At 44.6% G+C, this 23,810-nt stretch overlaps 1 protein-coding gene across 3 annotated transcripts in view; it reads right to left on the reverse strand.

Annotated features, from left to right (window-relative positions):
* fstl4 (follistatin-like 4) overlaps positions 1–23,810 on the reverse strand; it is a 175,073-nt gene that overhangs the window by 18,357 nt on the left and 132,906 nt on the right. For 2 of the 3 annotated variants that reach the window (XM_014993863.2, XM_014993864.2), the window contains 6 exons: positions 14,062–14,228; positions 9,597–9,717; positions 6,766–6,927; positions 4,614–4,748; positions 2,960–2,986; positions 1,229–1,347 (listed from right to left, as the gene is read on the reverse strand). In XM_014993863.2, coding sequence (XP_014849349.2) covers positions 1,229–1,347; positions 2,960–2,986; positions 4,614–4,748; positions 6,766–6,927; positions 9,597–9,717; positions 14,062–14,228 — 731 coding nt within the window. The remainder of the gene's footprint in view (positions 1–1,228; positions 1,348–2,959; positions 2,987–4,613; positions 4,749–6,765; positions 6,928–9,596; positions 9,718–14,061; positions 14,229–23,810) is intronic. The other variant, XM_088012203.1, reaches the window with a different exon arrangement.

Below are 23,810 nucleotides of genomic sequence, written 5' to 3' on the forward strand. Positions count from 1 at the left end.
TACACCCTTGTCCCCAGTTTCATCTTATTTCAAAATATTTGCACCAAAAATTTGACCAAAAATACTGGGTAAGATTTTGTGTTTTTGCAGTGTAACTTACTGCATCATGACGTACAGATTTTATTTTTAAATTAGTTGTTTCCACATTTTTAATTTGACTCTTAAACAACCATCACGTCCAAAGCGACTGAATTCCCGTCATAAATCTCTAAGAGCCACCAGGCTTCACCAGAAATGTGGCAGAAATATAAGATCTCATTTCCTTCCACTTAACGTTTTGCACTGGTGATGCTTTTGATAACTGCTGATATAAAAACAATAAATCATCAGGTAGAATCTGTGAAACCACTCAGAAACTTGAATTCAGATTTAAACCCAAACTGTCCTGGTTTTCCAGCCCTCATCAGGTTTCAGGTGAGTCCGGCTCCTCTGCCTCACTCAGGTGGAGAAACTGCCGTTTGTAGCAGGAAGTGGGAGCCACTCGGCGTTTATATCGATCCTTCACACCATTACAGTCCTGAAAACCCAAATCCCTCCAGGAAACAAACATCCTGGACCTTTAAAGGCTCTGAGAGACGGATGTTATCCGGAGGATTGAAAGGTCAAAGGTGAACTGTATTCACCGTTTAGTGGGAAGCCATTGACTAATGGACACAAATAATCCCATTATATTTAGAAAAGCAAAGAGGGAGGAAATCAACCTGGACTGAGAACCAGGAAGATCTGAGAGCAAATTTAATTATCTGAAGGTTTGATATTCAATTTGAAGAGGAAAAACAGGAATCGTACCAATATTTCCAAATCAGATGATGCCTCTGGCAGCCGTCGCTGCTGTTGAACACAAAAGGTTCAGCATCTGAGCCTCTTGACTGCAGAAGCTTCACTGCATAAACTTTGGTGCCTCCCTCACTTTCATCTTGTACAAAGACGGAAAACAACGGCGCGTCTAGAGCAAAACGAGTCCGACTTCAAAATGAAAACGTGTCCCACACGAAGCGCCGGGTGAGTCCTTAACGCGCGAAACGCGTTAGGTGTGAACACAGCATGCGTCCTTTTTCTGAAAAGGTCTGGCAGGTATTTGTGTTGTAAAGTCACCAGGAAAGGAGAAAATCATCCCAGTTTCACACCAACAACTGAAACACTTCTAGACTTCACCTGCTCTTCTCTTCAGTATGTCCTAGTTCAAACACGCAGCATGAGCAGTTTTTCATGGTTCAGATGTACGTACGTAGGTCGCGACGATCCTCTCTGTCCGCTTCAGGTGTCTCCGTATTTCACATTCGCTGGGCTGCAGGACGGTGATGCCTTCATCAGAAAACACGTAAAACATGTTTCCCACACTCAACCCTACAGCAGGACAAGAAAGGAAACGTTGTCAAAACGTAGCCTTAGAAAGAACAAATGCAGTCTGAGCCACTCTAAATGCCACTCTTGTCAAATCTGGCATTTGTGATGGACATTTCAATTTCAGAGGGACTCAGTGAGGCTCCTGTTAGCGAGCCATTATATGAGCAGGCTGGGACCGCGTGCAGGCCTCCAGAAGCTGCTGTCAGCGACCCGTCTGGATGCAACAGGAGGATCAAGCTCTGCTGAGAGACACGGCGGCTCTAAATACCACAGATCCAAAGAAGAAACGAGCCTCTGTGTGCTAAAGCACATTCACTGCAGAAAACACAGGACCGCTTTCTAAACGCCTTTCTGCATCCCAGTCTTTGTCAAGCTGAGGCTCACAGGCGCCCCCTAGTGTTGGACTACAGCTAGCTGTAGTCCGACGCTACAGCTAGCTGTAGTCCGACGCTACAGCTAGCTGTAGTCCGACGCTACAGCTAGCTGTAGTCCGACGCTACAGCTAGCTGTAGTCCGACGCTACAGCTAGCTGTAGTCCGACGCTACAGCTAGCTCACCAGAACACTGTGTTTAAAAATAAAACCAGGTCACTGGAAGGAGAAGCTGAAGATGGAAGTTTTTCAGATGCAGAACTTTAGTTTTTGAACATTATTACAACACAGACATGTAGATCTATGCAGATCTATGTAGATCTATGTCTGCAGAGACAATGCGTGAGCAGCGCCACCATCCTCATTAGGAGGAACAAACCAGAGACGAATATTTTACTGTCAGGTTGTGCAGTGAGACGTTGCGGGAGTTTAAGGTCAGTTTGTAGGAGATGCTCGGCCTGAAAGAGTTTGAGGAAAATCGCTGGATCAGGATGGGAATCGATGCTCTGCAGGCTCAGCGGTTCCTCCATCCGCTCCCGAACCGTGTGACGTGTTCGCATCGTGTCGTATCGAACACGCTGCGTATTTTGCTTTAGAAAACATCCAAGATGGCGTCGCAGCAGAAACGCTCCACAACATGTTTATATTCCACATAAAGGGTGAAAGCAGAACTTTAACTACACCAAAACAGGGAAATACATCCAGCCTCCTCCAACAGCTGATATCAGGTAAAGTGTTTGACATGTTGCTTAGCAACAGCTGTGGCTCTTAAAGGGGCGGAGCTTCAAACTGCTGGTTGTGATGAACAGATGAAGATCTGGTTGGACTTCATATGAACTTTATAACCTCAAGATTTCAAACATTTGTTGGTAAAGTTATGAAAAAGTCTTAAAAGGTAAAAACTAAAGTTTATTGTGACACTTATCCAACTGAACCTTACAGCAGAATCACATTAAACTTCTGGTGATTTTGCATAAAATGCATTTATGAAGGAAAACCCACAAAGCTGTTTTCATTGTAGCCACAGAAATGGATCTGCCATAAAATGTGGATCGTTTCCTTTACTAAAGCCTCTGCTCCTGTTTTCTGGTTGGGACTTGCAGCAACATTTGCTGGAGGAAACAACTGTGTGGGTCGTCTTGGTCAGTGGAGTCAGTAAATCTGCTGACCCCTCAAAACAAGCCAACAATTTCAAGTGCACAAAGAAAAAAAAGATATTTTAAGAACTGCTAATGTGTTACCTTCTTCTCTCCAAAGGATGTTTGCAACTGCAGAGAAGAAAAGAGGTGGAAGAAAAACATTAATTAATCTTAGCTTACACATTTGCTGCAGCTGCAAATTGCTGCTCTGGTGTTGACAGGCCATGTTTTCCTCCAACTCTGAAGATGATTATTTCTCCTTAGTGGAGACATGCAGACAGTTTTTCAGTTTAATTAAATGTCTAATTAAATCTCTCTAAGCGCTGAGCATCATCTCAGGAGTGATGCCATCTCCTCTAAAGAAACATCGGCAAACTAAGTATTTTCCAGCAGGATCAGTGCGTATACCTTTAAACGTAAATAAAGGCAAAACACCCAAATTTCCATAAACATTTATCGTTTTATTTGGGTCGGCTGAGGTAAAGGGGTTTTCTTTGTTTTAGATTCTAACATGGTAAAATAGCATCTGAATACAGATTAAGGTAATCTTAATCCAGACTAAACAGAAAGTGTTTTATTTGTGTCTTTATTTTAATAAAACATAAAATCCAGAACATCCTGAAGTGTCCAGGAGATTCACACTGGAATCAGAAACCTGTTGGAAATCAACCAATCTAAATCTGTTCCTATTTTATAATAACTGTTCTTCACATAATGACAGAAGCATGAAGCCTGGATGGAAGCGGTCATATGATATTCATCCCACAGAATCAGGCCCTGGTGTCCCTGTTCGCCTACAGATTCTCTTCGCTCGTCGTTCCTCTGCAGATGAGAAACAGAATCGGCCTCCCAGGCTCCGGCCCTGCGGTGTGAAACTATCTGCTTTAATCACTCCGTTCTTTAAAAAACACTTAAAAGCAAATCTGTTCTTTCGGGCCGCAGCCGTCGGTACATCCTGGATTTAGCATCTTTCTATTTGCATATGTTCTTGTAGCGGCTTCTTTCATGTTTTTATTTCTATTGACCTTTTACGCCTTATGTGTTTAGATCTCTTATGATCTTAAGTGCTTTGTGAGTGCGGCGATGAAAAGGGTTTTATAAATAAATCAATTATTCATCCACGGTTGGCTCTGTGAATGACGGGATCCTGATCTTTCTGGATCTTATCTGAATGCGTTCGGATTAGAAATGAACATTTGCATTTCTAAGCCACAGATTCTAGTGTTAAAAATAAAAGCAAAATATACAGTAAAACACTTTTTCAAAGCTTCAGATTATTTCCTGGTTCTCATACATTCTTCATGAGAATAAATAAATATCTTCTTTTTTTAAAACTGCTCACCTAAGAACAAGAATCTGAATTTATTTACTCATTTTATCTAATCCACACGGAGCATCTATATTTAGTGTTTACTACTTTAAAAAGGCCAAAAACAAAAACACATTCAAGCTTTTCTAAAAACTTTACTGGATGAATTAAACTAGATTCTTCGTCTCTGTCTGAAACACATTTATTGCTTTTTAATCAAATTGTTGACATAAATTCCCTCACATGTACATTCATGATATATAAGTTTCTGCTTTTGGCTCCAAATCATTTTATCACACCAGGAAAAACAAATGAATTAGATTTAAATGTCCTGATTGACTTTTGGGTCAGATCTTTTATTTTATGCTGTGTTGCATCATTTGTTTTATTTTTTATTTAGGACGTTTGCTTTTAGATGCATCTGAGCGGTAAATAAATGCGACTTACGCGTTTTCTTGGCCGAATCTTCCACAAACAGAGAGGAGATGTCCTCGTCCACTCCCACCTCGTTCTTGGCGATGCAGGTGTAAGCGCCGGTGTCTTCGTAACGCACGCTGGCGATGAAGAGCTCGCTGCCGTTGGCTACCAGGACAGCAAGCAAACGGTTACTGCATGTTCTCTACATCTGGAGGACAAAAAGCCGATTCTTTCCTTTTCCTTTCCGTCCGTCGCGGCTGCGTTAGAAACGCTAATAGATGAAGCTGCTGGTTTAGTGCAGAGCGCCGCAGGAAGGGGAAAATGACGCAGAAAAAACATCAACGAATAACTCAGACACTTTTTCTCGCTCTCTGTCTCGGCTACGCTACGCGCAGACTGGTTGCCATAGCAACAGCGCCACTACATGTTTCAGGCTTCAACACCAAAAACACTCAAACGTTTCCCACAGAGAGCAGAAGATTCGGTCCGTCAGTTTCAGTTAACTTTTAACAACAACCTGACAGCTAAACGCTGGCCGCCGTTCGCCAGCAGCTTCTGTCTTTCACATCGATCCAAACATTTCTCCGTTCAATGCGCATCTCAGGCAGAGAACATGTATTTACTGATTGACCTCGGCTCTCAACAGTCTCTTGTTCATAATCAACTGGATGGTAATATGAACAAACTGAGCAGAGGGAAATGATTACCCATAAACACCAGCTTCTCTTTAAGGTGCGGAGGAGGAAACGGTTTAATCACCTGGAAAAATGGCGTCATGAGTGCAAAATGACTCCAAGCTCAGATGTAACAACATGATGAATCACGGCTGCTCTGCCGTCGTAGTTAATATGAATCAGAAAAGCCTCGTTTGGATCAGTGCTGCTCGGATTCCCAGAATCAGGAGATTTCCTCCACATCACAGGAATAAACCTGAGAGCAAACCTCCTTCATCCTGAACAACGCTGCATTGTTCTGGCTCTACAGACCAGCTGATGTAGACGGTGTTCAGGAAAATCCATCAACTCTGATGTTTGCAGAAGCCTTGATGAGCCGAGCCGCTGCACTCGGACCCGACCTGGGAAACCCTCCGCTCACAGCTCAGCTCCTGAGGAGGGTCCAGCTCCTCTGGAAGCCAGGACACGAGGAAAACACCGACGTTTTCCTCCCTGTTTGAACCGATTATTATATTTATGCTCATATTTACATCCAGTTTCTGTCAGACGCTCTGAAGGGCTCCATTTTTATGTTATCAATACTTTGAGTTGTAAAATAACGCTGCAAAATACCTAAAGTATCACTGAATCTGAATATTTCCTTCAGATTCAGGAAATATCGCTGAGGTAAAGGGGTAATTTCATTTAATATATTAAATGAAATTACATTTTCATTTAATATATTTTGAAGTATACATTAATATATTGTGTTAATATATTTTAATACATCTTGAAATCAACTGTTTTACCTCCATGATTTAGTTACATAGAATCTGAAGCAAACATTTTATTTCTCCAAGTTGTTGGTTGGTTAATCTGCGGCTCGTTGTGGACCAGAGGCAGCTTCAGTCTGAGTGTCGGTGGGTTGATAACAGGCTGTAACCACAGCTAATGACCCACAGGTGCCAAATAAACTCTCCTTAATGAGAATCAGGCCGTAAAGGAGCCGCTCCGCTCCGCCCGTCTCTCTGACTGAACATCCAGAAACTCTCAGAAAAAAGCTGATGTTTTATTTGCAGCCGTTCTTGATCCGCCGTCTCTTTGCTTTTAGGAGCCTTTTTGTTCTCAAATGAACCAAAATTGGCTGCAACCTTGAGAGGAGAAGCGGAGCGCCCAGGATGACGCTGAAGTCCTTCCTCCATGTTTCTGAAAACTATTTTAGAAAAATCCTCTGCAGCCAAACATTAAATGTCAAGTTGCGTCTACGACAGAGGCCACAAAATATTTCATAGTTTTAATTCTAATTACATAAACGGTTAATGTTTTTATTATTATTTGTACTTGGCAAATAAACAAACCAAACATAATAATTTATTGAAATTAGCCAAGCAGTCGGATTTCTGTAGTTTGTTGTATATTTACAGGATGATGCAGGTTTGCAAATCATTTTTCACCTTTTCTGGATTTTTTGTGTCTTTTTAGCATCAAGCGGTTTGTTTTTTCCAGTGGTAATAAAAGCAGCTCCTCACCTAGGAGGGAGAGCTGAGTGGAGGAGCTGAGCTGCAGGTCCATGCCGTTCTTCAGCCAGAGCAGCTTCGGGTCGGGGATGCCGTCGGCGTGGCAGTGCAGGCTGGCCGACACGCCGGGCTCCTGGGCCTGCGTCTCCGGGTAAACCAGGATCACCGGAGGGACTGGGCACACGGCGGAGGGACAGGTGAAGACATGATTACGTCCCGTTTCATAGTGGGCTGCAAATCCCAGGGCATAAAACACACAAACACCCAAACGCTCCGTGGTAGAGAATTTATCTCACCCGCCGTGAAATGTATTCACAAATAACAAGGATGCGAGAGTCTGGGGGCCGTTATTACAGCTCTGGCCCTGCATGAAATGGATGTTGGACGACTCGGCCACTTACTGCGTCCTCTGGGGGGACGAGTGCCAGAGAATGCTGAAGAGTTGAAAGTCAAAGGAAATATGAGGTAATATTTTCCATGAGCAGGTGGGATGCAGTTCGACGCTGATGCAAACCTGCTGCTCTCTTTTTCAACAGCCTACATCACTTTGACCTTTAACCTCAGTAAATCTGATGACTCTCTGGATCATTACCTTTATTTTTAGTCACTATTAAGACTGCTTTAACATTTCATTATAGTCGCATACTAAACATTTTCTTTGTATCCCTTTTCCCAAAAGTCTTCAAATCTCTGGAAACTTTTCAGGATTTTCTGTCAGTTTTCTGCCAGTCCAGCAGGTCAGATTTATTTATGTAGCATTTTAAAAACAGGTTTAAAGCTGCACAAAAACAACAACACAATAGAATAACTTGATGAAAAGAGAGAAAAAAAGTAAATAAAATAAAACATCACAGAAAAGTTACTGTCAGGATTTAAAATCACCACTGGAAGGAAATTAATGCATCCAATTTATACGAAATTTAACAGATAAAATCTGAAATGTGTGGCATGTTTTTGTCTTTGTCGACTTTACTGACGTCCTTAAATAAAATCCAGTGCAACAAATTCACCTAAATAGCATTAAAGCTGATTTGCACTAAAGCTGCAAATCAGTTTAAACTGCAAACAAACAAAGTATATTAATGTGTTACATTTAGTTCAGCTTTGATACCAACGTTTGCATTTTAGGGAGAAATTCTGAAATGTGCAGTGCACAAAAAAACTCTGATTTATCAAACCTTGCATGCGTCATCTTTATAAATCAGAGTTGCGGTGAATGCACCTAAACACCTGCAGCGCTCCCACCACCTAACAACCACACTGCAAAAACACAAAATCTCACCAAGTAGTCTGGTCTAGTTCTGGACCAGAACTAGTATTCTGGTCTGGTTTCCAGTACAAATATATCTTATCAAAATGAAACAAAACCAACTTTCAAGTAACTTTTCAGCAAGAAACAGGAGCTTTTTTAAAATCAGTAATTCTTTAATCTTGATGAAAAAGTTCCAGTTTGACTGGCAGATTATTTCACTTATAACACGGGAAAAATGTCTTTTTACAAGTGAAAATCTGCCAATGGATCCAGTAACTGTTCACCAATATTAAGGAATTACTGACTTAAAACAAGCTCCTGTATCTTCCTTAGAAGCGCCGTCTAAGTTAGTGCAAATCTCTTATGTGGTAATATTTTGTATTTTTCGTCGAGCTGTTTGAGCTCCAGCCTGTCGACTCCATGAAAACCGGAAACAGAGCAGCGGTAAAAACTCGTTTCCTCTTTCAAAACAAGGAAATTCTCCCAACATCCTCAGTCGATTCTCCCTGCATGTTTGGCTCTTAGTTGTTTACTTGGATGGAAGCCGTACTTTACAACTCCTCCTCAGTGTTTATTAGGTGTTACTTTATGGTGCAGACACATTTCCAACAGCGATGGCGTCACACTGGTAAGTGCTAAAATAATATGGAGCAGAGTTTTACAGTACTCAGGGAAAGCTGCAGCATCGTCGTCCTCCTCAGCGAACAGATTGCTGTAGCGGCGAAGCGGGATGCAAACCGCCCACTTAGTCTAATGTGGCTCTTGGCTCCTCTCCATTCCACCTTATCTCACCTCCTCCTATCTTTTTTGAAATACCCTGAATACCCAAAGCAAACATTTGGTAATTGCCCTCTGCTGATAACGCCTCCCCAGACATCCTCTCTGTCTGCACGGCTCCTCTTTTCACTCTGAAGCACAAGAAGAAAATCTGCTGCGTTTTGTGTCATATTAATTACATTAATTTATTTAGTGGGCAGAAAAACCAAGCGATCACATATTTTTATTGAAAAAGTTTTAATTGGGGGTTTGAGGAGGGCAGAGATTTGTTCTGATGTTACCAGTTTTTCTACCAGCTCAGGTTTGTTTGTGGATTTTTAGACAAATAAAATATCCTGTGGCATTCAGAAGAAGCTTTAAATAATCAGGTCTAATAGTTTATCTGCAGGCAGAGCCGGCCCAAAGCATAAGGAAACTAAAAATACCAAAAATAATATTCTAAATGTTCTATTTAAAATGCCTAGAGCTGTTTTAAAATTGTTTAAATTAATTTGGAAAAGTATTTACACCACTAAAAGTATGGCATGTTATTGTTTATATTCTGAAATTTCCCGGAGATGAAAGCTGGAGATGCAGAGATCCTCTGGATCCACACAGACTAAAATCCAGTGCAACAAATCATGCAGCAACATTGTTGAAGGCAAAGGGTTTAAATTGGCCTCTCTAACCCAGACTACCCAGTAGTTTGTTGTTCTGTTTTTATTTGAATGGAACAAAACAAAAAGTCTTTTTCTGGCATCCACAAAGTAGGACAAAGACAAATGTTTTTAACATTTCTTCTGGAATTTTAGGAGAGAAATGAGCCACTACTGACCATTCACCTGCAGCACATGAGTCTGATAGAGGTCTTCGTAGCCGTAGGCATGGCAGCTGTAGTTCCCCATGTGAATTGTTGTCACCTTGGTGATGTACAGCGAGCCGTCGTCCCCAAAGTCCTGCAGCACAGGGAGGAGAGGAGTTAGGACTGGTGGAGATGGGGACAGAACGAGACTGGGAAGAACTGGGTGCAGCAGATCCACAGGGAGCCGGTGGGAAACGCAGGCAGCTTGATGGACTGCAGAGAGGAGGACTGCAGCAGCAGGGAATGATGGGAAGAGACAGGGGAGAGAAAGAGTGATGGGGGAAGGAAGACAAACCATGAATCAAGGGTTTCCCTGTTGAGCTGAAGCAGGCATTTGGGGATTTGATCCTGCTCTCCCCTCATGACGCTGCCTCAGTCTGATAAATGGCAAGGGTTAAAAATATAAAGCCCATTAGGCTGATGAATGAGCCAGAGTGGTTGGTGCAGCATGAGCCAATCAGCAGGGACTTCCTGCTACAAGTTAGCGCGAATTAAAGCATTAAACTCTCTGCCGTCCCACCGAGCGGCAGATCGCACGGATCTGATGATCCGACGTTCTCACTTCAAATGGTAAAAACACAAAATCACCCAGTAGTTTGGTCTAGTTTCTAGGACAAATAACTTAGTACACTTTAAATAAAACTAAATTAACGACGATAAAGAAGAGCTTTTTAAAGCCAATAATTCCCTAATATTGATGAGGAAGTCCTGGTTCCACTGGCAGATTATTTAATAAAAATATGGGGATATTCTGTGTAACATTAAGGATCCGTCGATGTGAACCAAGCTTTTCTGGTGAAAAGTTACTTGTGAGTTAATTTCCTCTGATTTCTCTAAGGCAGGGGTGTCAAAGTCAAATGGACGGAGGGCCAAATAAAAAATTTAGCTACAAGCCGAGGGCCGGACTGATCGAATGTTCATTGAAATGTTTTTAAATGACTCATATAGTCTAGTGAACCTAATTGAACCTACTGAAAACCTAACAAATATATTCCAATATGATCAGATAAATAAAGCAATATTTTCTTATGGCTCTGTCAGTAATCTTTAATTTTCAACAGACACAACTGAAATATTTTTAAAATATAATTGGATTGAAATACAATAAAATAAAGTGCAAAAATCTATTAATCCACATATGTCAGAGTCAAGGCATTTAGATGTGTCGCCGGCGAATTACGGTACTGCAAATTTAGATGTGTCGCCGGCGACACATCTAAATTTGCAGTACCGTAATTCCGCCACACGTAGCGCTAAGTGGAAAAATTCCAACGGTTTCTGAAAGGGGAGACGTTGCACTTTCCAGCAAGTATCGGGTTAATACGGTAACTTCGCAGCTGCAGAGAATGTAATTAATCCGGGGGGGGACTCGTTTAATAGACGGTATATTTCGGCAATAACTTGGTGGATATTGAAAGTTCCGGTTGTTATGGATACATGGGTAAGTACATCATCTCACAGAACATTTAAAGAACTACTTACAGTTCAAATAAGGAAGATATTTTTTTTCAGACGGGGTGCCGGCTTGCTGCGGTCTGCGGGCCGGTTCTAATAATAAATCAAGATCATCCCAGGGGCCGTAAAAAACCTTCTCGCGGGCCGGATGTGGCCCGCGGGCCTTGACTCTGACATATGTGCTCTAAGGCATGTTCAATAGAAACTAGATTAATCTACTTGGTGAGGTTTTGTGTTTTTACAGTGTAAACATGACAGTGAATGAAGAATCAAGTGCAGCCTTTGAACAGAAATGAGCCAGAGGTTATTCTTTCTGTTACAGTTGAAAATCTTTTATTCTGTCTGAAGAACATGAACTAAAGCTGCACATATTTTATTCAGTTTTTGCACAAATCTACTTGTGATTAATTAGTAATAATGCAGAATCTATTTTCTGTTAAATTATGTTTTTAATTTGTCCTTAGTTACTCCTCTGACAAGAACAGTTGATAAAAATCAGACGAATGAAACATTTATCACATCCATGTGAATTAGATTAGATTAATCTGCATATTTTTCTACAATCTGGTTTAAAACAAAGTGCTTCTTTTCTTCCATTTCCTGCAGTGGATCCATGCAGCCAAACATCAAGTTAATTCACGTGCTTAGGCTCCAACAGGACGCCAGCAGCCATTGCTCCGGCCCAGGTCTGTGCAGAGCTGCAGGCACCTGGAGTCGCGGCCCCAACATGTCAGCCTGTTTATTCGCTCTTCACCCCAGCAGACCAACAAGCTGCTCATTAACTTGCAATCAGCACATTGAGAAGCGGCGCTGGATGGAGCCACGCTGAGCTTCCACCCAAACAGGAGTCGTTCATTAAGCGCAGAGCTTACATTAATCGCATTGTTTCATGGAGGATGCTCGGCAATCATTGTTCTCTTATTTCCACTCGTTTGTTCGTTTCCTTGTAATTAGTCTTCCTCCCTCCTGCAGCTGAGTATCGCAGATGAAGGAAGACAACCACTTCGCTTTTGTCTGCAGGAGCATAGGTTGTGCAAACTTAAAACACAAAGTAAAGACGAGTATAAATCAGCTGAGCTACTCTCAGGGTTCTTCACGGCTCTCAGCAGCATCGTCATTTTCACATTTTGCATTTCAAAAACAGGCTGTAATTGGTTCATTTTAATATAAATGTGAAGAGACCACCCAGCGCGCCTCTTGCTGCTAAAATCAACCAGATATTAATTAGGCAGCCCACTCACATTAAGTAATAGGTTTTATTTAAAAGTTCAATGCATTTTTATGTGGTAATTATGCCGCATCCTTCAGTCTGACTCACTTTTACTCTTCTTACCACGAATCTGTTTTCCTTCCCGTCTATGAAGGAGAAAAGGCAAAATAAATGCAAATTCAATTTTCAGATTTAATTTGCATGTTAATATTTCTACAGTTCATTTAATCATTTCCACACAGGATGATTCTTCGCTCAAGTATTTACACCCCTTCTCTCATTTTCTTACATCACAACCTTCAATGTTTTGATCTGGGTCAGTCCAGTTCCTCAGGATCCGCTCCGTGTTTTAGACGAGCTTCTGCTCCGACACACCTGATGACATTTTCACCTGAGCGAACCGAACAGAGGCGCCAAAAGTCTGGGTTCAGAAACAAACTGAAGTTATCAAAGAGGAACAATCTAGACTTATAGATCTACAGTCTACACACAGCTTCAGTTGTTCCAGCTGGAAACTAGAGATCAGGCTGACCTCTGACCTCTGACCTGACCCTTTGGTTCCTCAGTGGACCTTCTAGCAGCTGCAGGACATTTCAGGCCCAGAGGACGAAAGTCTCCGACCAGAGAAACTCATCCAGGATTTACTGGCTGACAGACCAGAAGCTGCAGCTGGAGATCTGACTAGAACCAGGAGGGTAGAGACACCACCTGGTTCTACACCACCCGGTTCTACGACGCCCGGTTCTACGCCGCCCGGTTCTACGCCGCCCGGTTCTACAGCACCTGGTTCTACGCCACCCGGTTCTACACCACCCGGTTCTACAGCACCCGGTTCTACAGCACCCGGTTCTACAGCACCCGGTTCTACAGCACCCGGTTCTACACCACCTGGTTCTACGACGCCCGGTTCTACGCCGCCCGGTTCTACAGCACCCGGTTCTACAGCACCCGGTTCTACGCCGCCTGGTTCTACGCCGCCCGGTTCTACGCCGCCCGGTTCTACGCCGCCCGGTTCTACGCCGCCCGGTTCTACGCCGCCCGGTTCTACGCCACCCGGTTCTACGCCACCCGGTTCTACAGTCCTTCACTCAGAGACTCTAAACTGCTGGTATTTATAAATCACTGAATTACAAATTAAAGATCTGCTGATCTGCAGATCTTCCAGACCTTCCAGGCCATCCAGATCTCTCAAACATGGAGAAGCAGCATTCAGCTTCTATGGACCTTAAATCTGGAACAAACTTCCAGAAAACTGAAAAACTGCTGAAACACTGAGTTCATTTAAATCTAGACTAAAACCTCCTATTTAGAGCTGATTTAGAAACATTTTGATGATTTTGATGACAGAACTTAGAAAATGTTTCAATCATTGATGACTTTGTGTTTTATGATGTAAAGCCCTTTGAACTACCTTGTTGTTGAAATGTGCTACAGAAATAAACCTGATTGACTGATTAATTGATCTGTGATTAAGAAGTGGAAAGAAAACTAACGATGCATATTATAATTTGATTTTACAAAAACGTCACTGAGCTTCGGAGTTAAAGAAGCAGCGTTCATTAATCCTCATAACAAATTTCAAAGTGTTCTTAACACCATATCAGTATTAACAGTTTGTTTTCTTTCTTAATTGAAAGTCAAATTACATGACTGAAAATTATTTAGTGATTGAAATGAATTGGTTATTGGAGGAATAATGGATCCAGAACCAATATCTGTGGCCCGTACTCTCTGCTGTCGCCTCAGGAAACAAAACCTCCGGTTTGGACTCACGTTGATGTCCTCCAGGTCCAGGAAGTTCAGGACGATGCCGTTCCTCTTCCAGATGATGGGCGGGCGCAGCGTTCCCTGGATGGCGCAGGTGAGGACGGCGCTGAGGCCCACCGTTACGGTCGAGGTGCTGATTCGCTGATCCTCCGCCAGGCTCAGCTGCACCACTTCTGTTGGTTCGAAGCAAAACAATCGGAACAGATGAAGGAGTCCGAGTTTATTTATTGTTAACGGGTTCGGATATAAACCATGCAGGCCCTTCGTGTCACTAGAAGTAAAAATTAAGAAGCAACATTTTGTCTCTACAGTCTCAACTTTGGACCAAACGCCCTGAAAACCTGAGCTGAGTGGAAACTGTTGGCTCCTTTTCATCCTGTCACGATAAATGATAATATTGCTGTTTTGGGACCATTTTCTAGTAATATAATGGTAATGGCATAATAATAATCCATAAACTATAAATGAACATTTAACACTGCAACTGGAAGACATTTTAAATATGTAAAATAAACCAACCAAACAAATATAGTCCACCAGACTGAAGACCAGTTTTGGTAGGAAGAGAAAAGAGAGAAACGGTGAATCATGCAAACAGAAATTATTGAGCTTGTTAAAATGTATCATGCAATGAAGTGATTTATTCCCTGCTTTTAGGCAACACTGAGTCAATTTGTGTGCGACGCGTCTCCTCAAAGGGAAGCAGAAGGTTTTAGTTTTTCATCATCGGTCTGGTCAAAACCAACCCAGAAGGTTCAGAAACGTTTTGCTGTGGCTGCCGAGTCCAACGAGTTCCGAAAAACTGGATTCTCCATTTACAGCCTTCAACATTTCACGACTCTCACTCAAAACCAATCATGCTTGCAAATGTTGTCATGTCATCATCAAACTACAGTAATAGTTAATATTTTTGCAGGATGATCTCCTGCTCCTGGAGTAAAGCTGCATGGTGATTCCTGCTTCCTCTGCTGGAGGTGTAGATTTCACCACCATGAAAACTACATGAGCAGGCGGATTAAAAAGGACCAGAAAACAGAATCTGAGCGAGAGGAAGAAAATCTGACTTTAGACGCATCAGTAGGAGGGAAAGTTCAACATCTGCCTGTAAAAATGAGGAATCTAGTTCTGCAGTACTGTAGTTTTTTTATTTTGTAGTAATATGGGGCATAATTATTTAGTTTTTGAATTTGCTGACCTCTGACCTTAACTGTTTTCTGCAGCTGAACCGGATGAGTAAAGCAGTGCATGGTTTCTCAGCGATAGCCACATTTTTCAGACCTCTCCGTTTCCTCCAGCTCTGTCTGACTCCTCATCCATACTTCTGTTTATGGTATCGTGACTTTGCAGCATAAAGTCAAATCTTTACGTTGTGACAGCGATGAGGCCGGTGGAAACACGCCTTCACTGCAGCAGCCACAGGTGACAGGACTTCATTGTCCAGGCAGACTTTAGGTAAGATGGCAAACAGGCTCAGATGTTTGTGGGAAGCCTCCTGTCACAATGCAGACTTTGACAAAAGCAGTTGTAAAGGACCTGAGGATATTAGCTGTCTGTTCCACGCAGCTCTCCCGGTGACAGATGAATGTGGGATGACAGCTCGGCCTGCCAGTGGCTTCTCAAAGCGCCCTGGGTGCTGTACGCCGCCGCTCCAACCAAATTATAACTCAGCACATCAGTAATCTGGGTGGCAGAGCAGGCTTTGAGTGCCATGTGACAGATGGGAGATGAAGTGCATTGATCTGGCTTAGAGGGCCAGTTTCAGGTCGCGCCGTGAATCTCAACTAGACTCAACGATACGAGACCGGCGAGGTTTGCAAAGTCAGCAGCAGCAGCCGACTGTTCAGACGGACATCTGAGGCCGCTTTGTATCGATTCTTTAAAAGGGAGACGAGAAGTGTAACGGCTTAAAAGTCTGCTGGTGAGAAAATCTCTTTAGAGTTCAGTTCAGCTGTAATTAATAGACTGTGGCAGATAAACCACAGCGAGGCAGAGAGGTTATTTTAACAGCTACAGCTGGAACATACAAGCATATACAGCTTCCCCAGAGTCCAGACCGAAGCGCTTAAACACGTAGAAACAGGAGGGAAAACAACTCAAACCTGCTTCCTGAGGATGACTTGCTGTTTATGGGTACAGATGTACATTTTCCTGAGTTTCCTGTAGGTAATAGTTACAGACAGTGATTTCACCTGCAATGCTTTTAAAAATGCTCCAATATTGGCTTTTTAAATGAGAAAGTAAAACAATGAGAACTTACTCTGCATTTAATGTGATGTTTATAATATCCAATGACCTGCTGCCGGAAAATAAATATGATTAAAAAAGTCATAATGACCTGGAAACATGTGGAAGCCATAAAACCTGCCTAAACCTGATTCAGTTTAACTCAGCTTACAAAAGATAAAAACGGTTATGTTGTACCACAAATGGCCCCCGGGCCGCAGTTTGGACACCCTGTCAGCCTGAACAACAGGTTTCCAGCATCCAGCAGGAGGAAAATGGAAGAAATTTATACCGAGTTGAAATCTCAGAACGGAAAAAATGAATTAAAAAAAAAACAATGCAGAGAGAACAAAGAAAAGCATGAAAAATAAAACCTTGAAAAAAAGGAGAAAAAACAGCTGGAGTCAGAGAGAAATAAAAGAGCTAACTGATTGATATTCGACTTGAAACAGGTAAAAAGATTAAAAAATGTCTTTCCATGTGTCAGGATGAAAAGACATTTGATGCAGAGCAGGTCAAATATCTCAGTAAAACTGGAGTTTGTCCCTTTTCTCCCTCCGTACGAGACGAGTCCCTGGTGAGCGAGAGAGAGACGTCAAACCAGAACGCAGAGGAGAGAAGGAGGAGAGAGATGGAGAGAGGAGGAGAGCGAGAGAGGAGGAGAGAGAGATGGGGGAGAGGGAGAGAGGAGGGGAGAGAGAGATGGGGGAGAGGGAGAGAGGAGGAGAGAGAGATGGGGGAGAGGGAGAGAGGAGGAGAGAGATGGAGAGAGAGGGAGAGAGAGATGGGGGAGAGGGAGAGAGGAGGAGAGAGAAGGAGAGAGAGGGAGAGAGGAGGAGAGAGAGATGGAGAGTGAGAGAGGAGGAGAGAGAGATGGGGGAGAGGGAGAGAGAGATGGGGGAGAGGGAGAGAGGAGGAGAGAGAGATGGGGGAGAGGGAGAGAGGAGGAGAGAGAGATGGGGGAGAGGGAGAGAGGAGGAGAGAGAGATGGGGGAGAGGGAGAGAGGAGGAGAGAGAGATGGGGGAGAGGGAGAGAGGAGGAGAGAGAAGGAGAGAGAGATGGGGGAGAGGGAGAGAGAGAGGGAGAGAGAGATGGGGAGAGAGAGAGGGAGAGAGAGATGGGGGAGAGGGAGAGAGAAGGAGAGAGAGGAGGAGAGAGAGGGAGAGAGAAGGAGAGAGAGGAGGAGAGAGAGGGAGAGAGGAGGACAGAGAGATGGGGGAGAGGGAGAGAGGAGGAGAGAGAGGGAGAGAGAGGGAGAGAGGATGAGAGAGAGATGAGGGAGAGAGATGGAGAGAGGAGGAGAGCGAGAGAGGAGGAGAGAGAGGGAGAGAGGAGGACAGAGAGATGGGGGAGAGGGAGAGAGGAGGAGAGAGAGGGAGAGAGAGGGAGAGAGGAGGACAGAGAGGGAGAGAGAGGGAGAGAGGATGAGAGAGAGATGAGGGAGAGAGAGATGGAGAGAGGAGGAGAGCGAGAGAGGAGGAGAGAGAGGGAGAGAGGAGGAGAGAGAGATGGGGGAGAGGGAGAGAGGAGGAGAGAGAGGGAGAGAGGATGAGAGAGAGATGAGGGAGAGAGAGATGGAGAGAGGAGGAGAGCGAGAGAGGAGGAGAGAAGGAGAGAGAGGAGGAGAGAGGAGGAGAGAGAGGGAGAGAGGAGGAGAGAGGAGGAGAGAGAGGGAGAGAGGAGGAGAGAGGAGGAGAGAGAGATGGGGGAGAGGGAGAGAGGAGGAGAGAGAGGGAGAGAGGATGAGAGAGAGATGAGGGAGAGAGAGATGGAGAGAGGAGGAGAGCGAGAGAGGAGGAGAGAGAGGGAGAGAGGAGGAGAGAGAGATGGGGGAGAGGGAGAGAGGACCCAAGATCTCATTTACAAGAGAGATCTGCTTTTATGAACCAAAATTACAAACAGCAGCAAAAATATTAAAAGTTACTAAGATATGAGCTAAAAACAAGAGCACATTTTAAACACCACAGATGGGAATGAGCGATATAAACATTATACGGAAGAAACAATAGAAATTTAGCCAACAATACAGATCTGTAATCTGCCGACTAACTGCGGTAATGCCTGATGATGTAACCGACCGGCATCAATACAGAGGAAGTAGGAAGCAGAGTGCAAGGGAAGAGCTCGTTAAAAAGGCAGATGCAAAAAACATGAATTATCTGGACCTGGTTTTGGTTTAACCTCCGGTGGTTGTAGTGTGACGCTCAGGAGGAGCGCAGCAGATGTCACGGTCAGACAGGGGGAGGCAAGAGGGAAGAGCATGGCATTGGTGCAACGCACAACGGGTAAGGGCACAGGGCAAGGCTCACCGAGTCCAGTGGACCTGGTTTCTTACCTGTAACTGGGATGCTCAGGAGGAGCACAGCAGATGTCACGGTCAGACCGCAGGAAGCGCCAAAACCAGACAAAAAGAAAAACTCCTGAAAGTCCACAGTTCGACTCCACAGGAGCGAGCACAGAGTCAAAACCTCATGTGGTTTAAATGAGGTTTCTTAAGACCTGAGGAGGGTCAAACAGTCAGACCAGGAGCAGAAAAATGTAATCTGCAGTGTGTGGAAGAAAGAAAACACGAGCAATTTGCTGTGCTTGAATAGCAGCGATGCCGTTCCAGTCACAACACTGAGAACAAAAGGCAGGATTCAATGCAGACTAGGGGTTGCACCAATTAGACGACTAGTCGATTTTTTTCTCTGCAATTACTTTTTACTGGGCCAGTCGACTAGTCGCAATCACATGACAAAACAGATTTTTCCAAGGAAATGAAAGAAGGTGGACTAGGTGAGTTCGTCAGAAAGTTCAAATTGTATAAAAATGTAAATAATTTAACAAAGAAACTGTAAATTACAGCATAGACTACCGCAATAGGGGCGTTGCGCTGCGCGGCGGTTAGCGCAGCGCCCCGCATACAGAGACTTTAGCCCGCGGCAGGCAGGAGTCCGACTCCCGTCCTCCATTCACTGGGCCAGGCCTCTCTCCCTGGGCCCGGGCCTCTCTCCCTGGGCCCGGGTCTCTCTCCCTGGGCCCGGGCCTCTCTCCCTGGGCCCGGGCCTCTCTCCCTGGGCCCGGGCCTCTCTCCCTGGGCCCGGGCCTCTCTCCCTGGGCCCGGGCCTCTCTCCCTGGGCCCGGGCCTCTCTCCCTGGGCCCAAGCCTCTCTCCCTGGGCCCAAGCCTCTCTCCCTGGGCCCAAGCCTCTCTCCCTGGGCCCAAGCCTCTCTCCCTGGGCCCAAGCCTCTCTCCCTGGGCCAGGCCTCTCTCCCTGGGCCCGGGCCTCTCTCCCTGGGCCCAAGCCTCTCTCCCTGGGCCCGGGCCTCTCTCCCTGGGCCCAAGCCTCTCTCCCTGGGCCCGGGCCTCTCTCCCTGGGCCCAAGCCTCTCTCCCTGGGCCCAAGCCTCTCTCCCTGGGCCCAAGCCTCTCTCCCTGGGCCCGGGCCTCTCTCCCTGGGCCCGGGCCTCTCTCCCTGGGCCCAGGCCTCTCTCCCTGGGCCCAAGCCTCTCTCCCTGGGCCCAAGCCTCTCTCCCTGGGCCCGGGCCTCTCTCCCTGGGCCCGGGCCTCTCTCCCTGGGCCCAAGCCTCTCTCCCTGGGCCCAAGCCTCTCTCCCTGGGCCCGGGCCTCTCTCCCTGGGCCCAAGCCTCTCTCCCTGGGCCCAAGCCTCTCTCCCTGGGCCCAAGCCTCTCTCCCTGGGCCCGGGCCTCTCTCCCTGGGCCCGGGCCTCTCTCCCTGGGCCCGGGCCTCTCTCCCTGGGCCCGGGCCTCTCTCCCTGGGCCCGGGCCTCTCTCCCTGGGCCCGGGCCTCTCTCCCTGGGCCCAAGCCTCTCTCCCTGGGCCCGGGCCTCTCTCCCTGGGCCCGGGCCTCTCTCCCTGGGCCCGGGCCTCTCTCCCTGGGCCCGGGCCTCTCTCCCTGGGCCCGGGCCTCTCTCCCTGGGCCCGGGCCTCTCTCCCTGGGCCCGGGCCTCTCTCCCTGGGCCCGGGCCTCTCTCCCTGGGCCCGGGCCTCTCTCCCTGGGCCCAAGCCTCTCTCCCTGGGCCCGTCCTCCATTCGCTCTCTCTGCCCCCTTACAGTCAGATTGCTGTCAAATAAACTAGTGCCGAAAAAAATCCTTAAAAAAGAAAAAAAAGACTACCGGAGTAATGTGCGACAACGCGTCATGATGTCAGGCTTTTTATCCCTCAACTACTCCTAACTGATCAGCGTCATCCCGAGTATTGAAGCTTTTAACCTGGCAGTTTTACGCTCTTATAAAGTTTTGGTTTGACAACATCTGTAAACTAAGTCCAGGCTCCATCCTGAGGGTCTGACAGAGGCGATCTCTGCCGCCGTCTGCATGTCGGTTCAGAGAGCCGCTGCTGATCAGCAGAGCCTCCTGCTGCGCATCGGGCGGAGGAGCAGCAGGAGGAGCAGCAGGAGGCTTCGTTGAATTCAACTGTAACCAAACGGGATCCGTTCATAATCAGTTTGGTTTGTGATGTTCCAACAGCACCACTGTGGTCAGTGTGATAATTTGACTCCTATGTGAGTAGCTATCCAGAAATCATCAGCATCAGCCGGTGTTTGGAAAAAAAAAATAAAAAAAGACCTTTTCTCCGCTGCTCACGAAGAATGATCTGTTTATTGCTCTTTTAATTCTGAATAATAGAGAATAATAATGAGAGAAGGGGGGGGGCGCGTTGTGAAGCGTTTTTGCGCTTACGTCACTATGACGTCACCACGACTAGTCGACATCGACTCGACTATCATCATCGACCTTAAAAATATGTAGTCGTTCAACCCCTAGCGCAGACATCCGATACATTTAAGTTATGTTTCTGTATAGAGATACTTTTTCCATTTAACTTTGAGATTTTAAGGGAGACCTGGCAATGATTGGCAGCAGCAGAAAACAAAAGATACAAACATCCACAAAAATGAACGTTTCAACACATAATATATATACATTCCACTCAATGTTTCTAGTTTCTATTGTAAGTTTTATACACATCACCACCCATCATGTTATACATCATGATATTAATTTTATGTCACTTTCCTGACCACAAACCAGCTGGGCTGTTAAAAACGGCGACACCTGAACAGGTGATTAGTCAGGAGAGCATTAACCTGATGACTAACATGAAGATGAGAGAAACCACACAAAGCTGCTCTCTGTGAGAACGAGGTCTTCAGATCCTCTCCGCCTGTAAACGACCGATCCCTCCTGCATGTCACCGTACGGCGGCGGTGCGTCACTGTTCTGACATCACTTCCCCTCATGTACATCATGTCCGACATCATGTCCGACACGCTGGATTGCTCATATTCATGAAGAGCTAGCCTGATTCGATCTGATTTAATTATTTTACCCACTGCAGAGTGAAAAACATCTGCTGCCAAACCCAACATGGATTTATTAAATAAAATTCTTCTTTAATTAAACTAAATGTTATTTTTAACACGCTTTGTTTGGCTTGATGGCTGCTATGCAACAGTGAAATTGTCAGGGCAACAGGCGTTGTTTTGGACTGTAAGGACCAAACAAAGATCCAATAATAGTAGCACATGCTAACATTACTCCTTTAAAGGAGCAGGAACACCTACTGCCTTAAAGGGGACGCATCACGGAGCAAATACACTTCTTGGTCTTTAAACATCATCTTGTGTATTTGGAGTCTAGGAAGAAAAAGGTTTCATTTAGTTTCTCCCAGTGCTGCGTAAATCATCCTGTATCCTGTTTGAGTGATTTTATTATTATTATTTATCTGTTCAGTTCACTTTATTCCCCATTAAACTTTTTAAACCTTTATGGTTTTCTGCACAACTGCTAACCAAAACCAGTCAGTTTTGCGAATCAAAGTTCAGGGATCCAAAGCTACGAGTGAATAAGTTAAAATCTTTGGTTGTGGCGTGAATAACCCTCACAGCTCATTACTCTGTCACACAGCCTCTTCAAAGCTCCTGGTTGAATTTCATTTTTCTTGGAAATGTCTCCACATCAGTGGGGGAAGGACGAGTGCTTCAACAACCTTCACCATCAGGAAGAATTTGACAAAATAATTCGAGGGTTCAGTTCCTTCTCTCTATGGAAACCCTTAAATGACAACAAACTTTACATTAGATATAAATTCATTGTGTTTATATCTTAGTCATTGTCTTGATAGCAGCAGCAACGTGCCGTCTGCTAATGTTAGCACTGTGTGCTAGCTCCTTGAGAACATATCTGTACTGTATGTTTGCAATAGGATTATAAATGCATTAATTCAGTCGATCTTATTGCTAGCGTCAGCTAACTCATTAGCTAACTCGTTAACTATGTTGAGGCCTTGTTTATGAGACAAAAGGAGCTTTTTCTGTCTTGAACTTATGAGTCGAGATGGACACGTCTTCCGTCGTTGGCCTTGATAAATTCAGTGATAAAAAGTTGATCTCTGCTCTCAAACTACAAAAATGGCCGAATGTGGTGGAGTGGAGCGCTCTGTGATATGGAGGGGGGTGAAATGTCTCGGATGCATTTAAAGAGACGGCACCAAAATCAGACGTTCTAAGACACAACTCAGATTTAAAAAACGGTCAAAGATGGAAAATATTCAGTCAACGCGACCCTTGACCCCAAAGTTATCCTGCCCACAGCATCATAGATCCTCCACTGTACCTAACAGGAGTCTGCATTATGCTTTACTGACATTCGTGTTTTGTGTTATATGTTAGATACTAAATTATTTTATTAATGTAGCCAAAGTAAAGTTTGTATTCTCCATGTTTTAAAAGCTCGTCTAACTGTATTCTGAAAACAATTAATCTCAAGAGTTTTCAGAATGAATTTTAATGATCTTGACTGAAATCTGCAAACAGAAAAACCCTTTCTGTGTAATTTGTGCAGTTTGATAATCTAACATGCACCATGCCGAAGAATGTGGGGGAATCTGCTGCAATCATGCAGGAAATTTTTATCTAAATGGAAAAATAGCTTTAAGTTCCTCTCCAATTCACAGACTTACATGTGCAAACACACAGCTGATGGTGGAAACGCAGTGACCTGCCCACTGGGAGCAGAGCGAGGGCTCAAGGACGCGCTCATGTGCAGTCAGGGCCGATCTTCTGATTAATGGCAGATGTGCTGAACATCCTGAGCCGCAGCTTTTAACCCATACTTCATCATCTTTAAAAATATCTCCTGCTTTTACTGCAACCCAGCTTACAGTTCACCTTCATTACTGCATCCATTTAAAAAACAATTAAATCCGTAAGTGTAGTAAAGTTTCCTGAACATAATGACAGCAGCAGGTACGTATAGTACATGTAATGAGACAGAACTCCCACTGGAACCGGAGAGAGCACAAATTATCTCCGAGTGTCACTGTGCATTTGTTATGAGCTCGGCTCTCTGCAGGCGGCCTGCAGCTTTTAGTAAATACATCATCAATATTTCAAACACACTGACACCGAATTAATGACACGCAGCATTTCTCTTCAGCCAATCAATAACTACACACTCTTCAGCTCTTAATCATATGCATACTGTATATACTTCACATATTATTTAAATGTTACACGAAGCCTGATC

This window comes from Poecilia mexicana, unplaced genomic scaffold (assembly GCF_051168715.1).
Source record: "Poecilia mexicana isolate PSO_F unplaced genomic scaffold, ASM5116871v1 scaffold_14, whole genome shotgun sequence".
NCBI classification, from domain to species: Eukaryota; Metazoa; Chordata; class Actinopteri; order Cyprinodontiformes; family Poeciliidae; genus Poecilia; species Poecilia mexicana.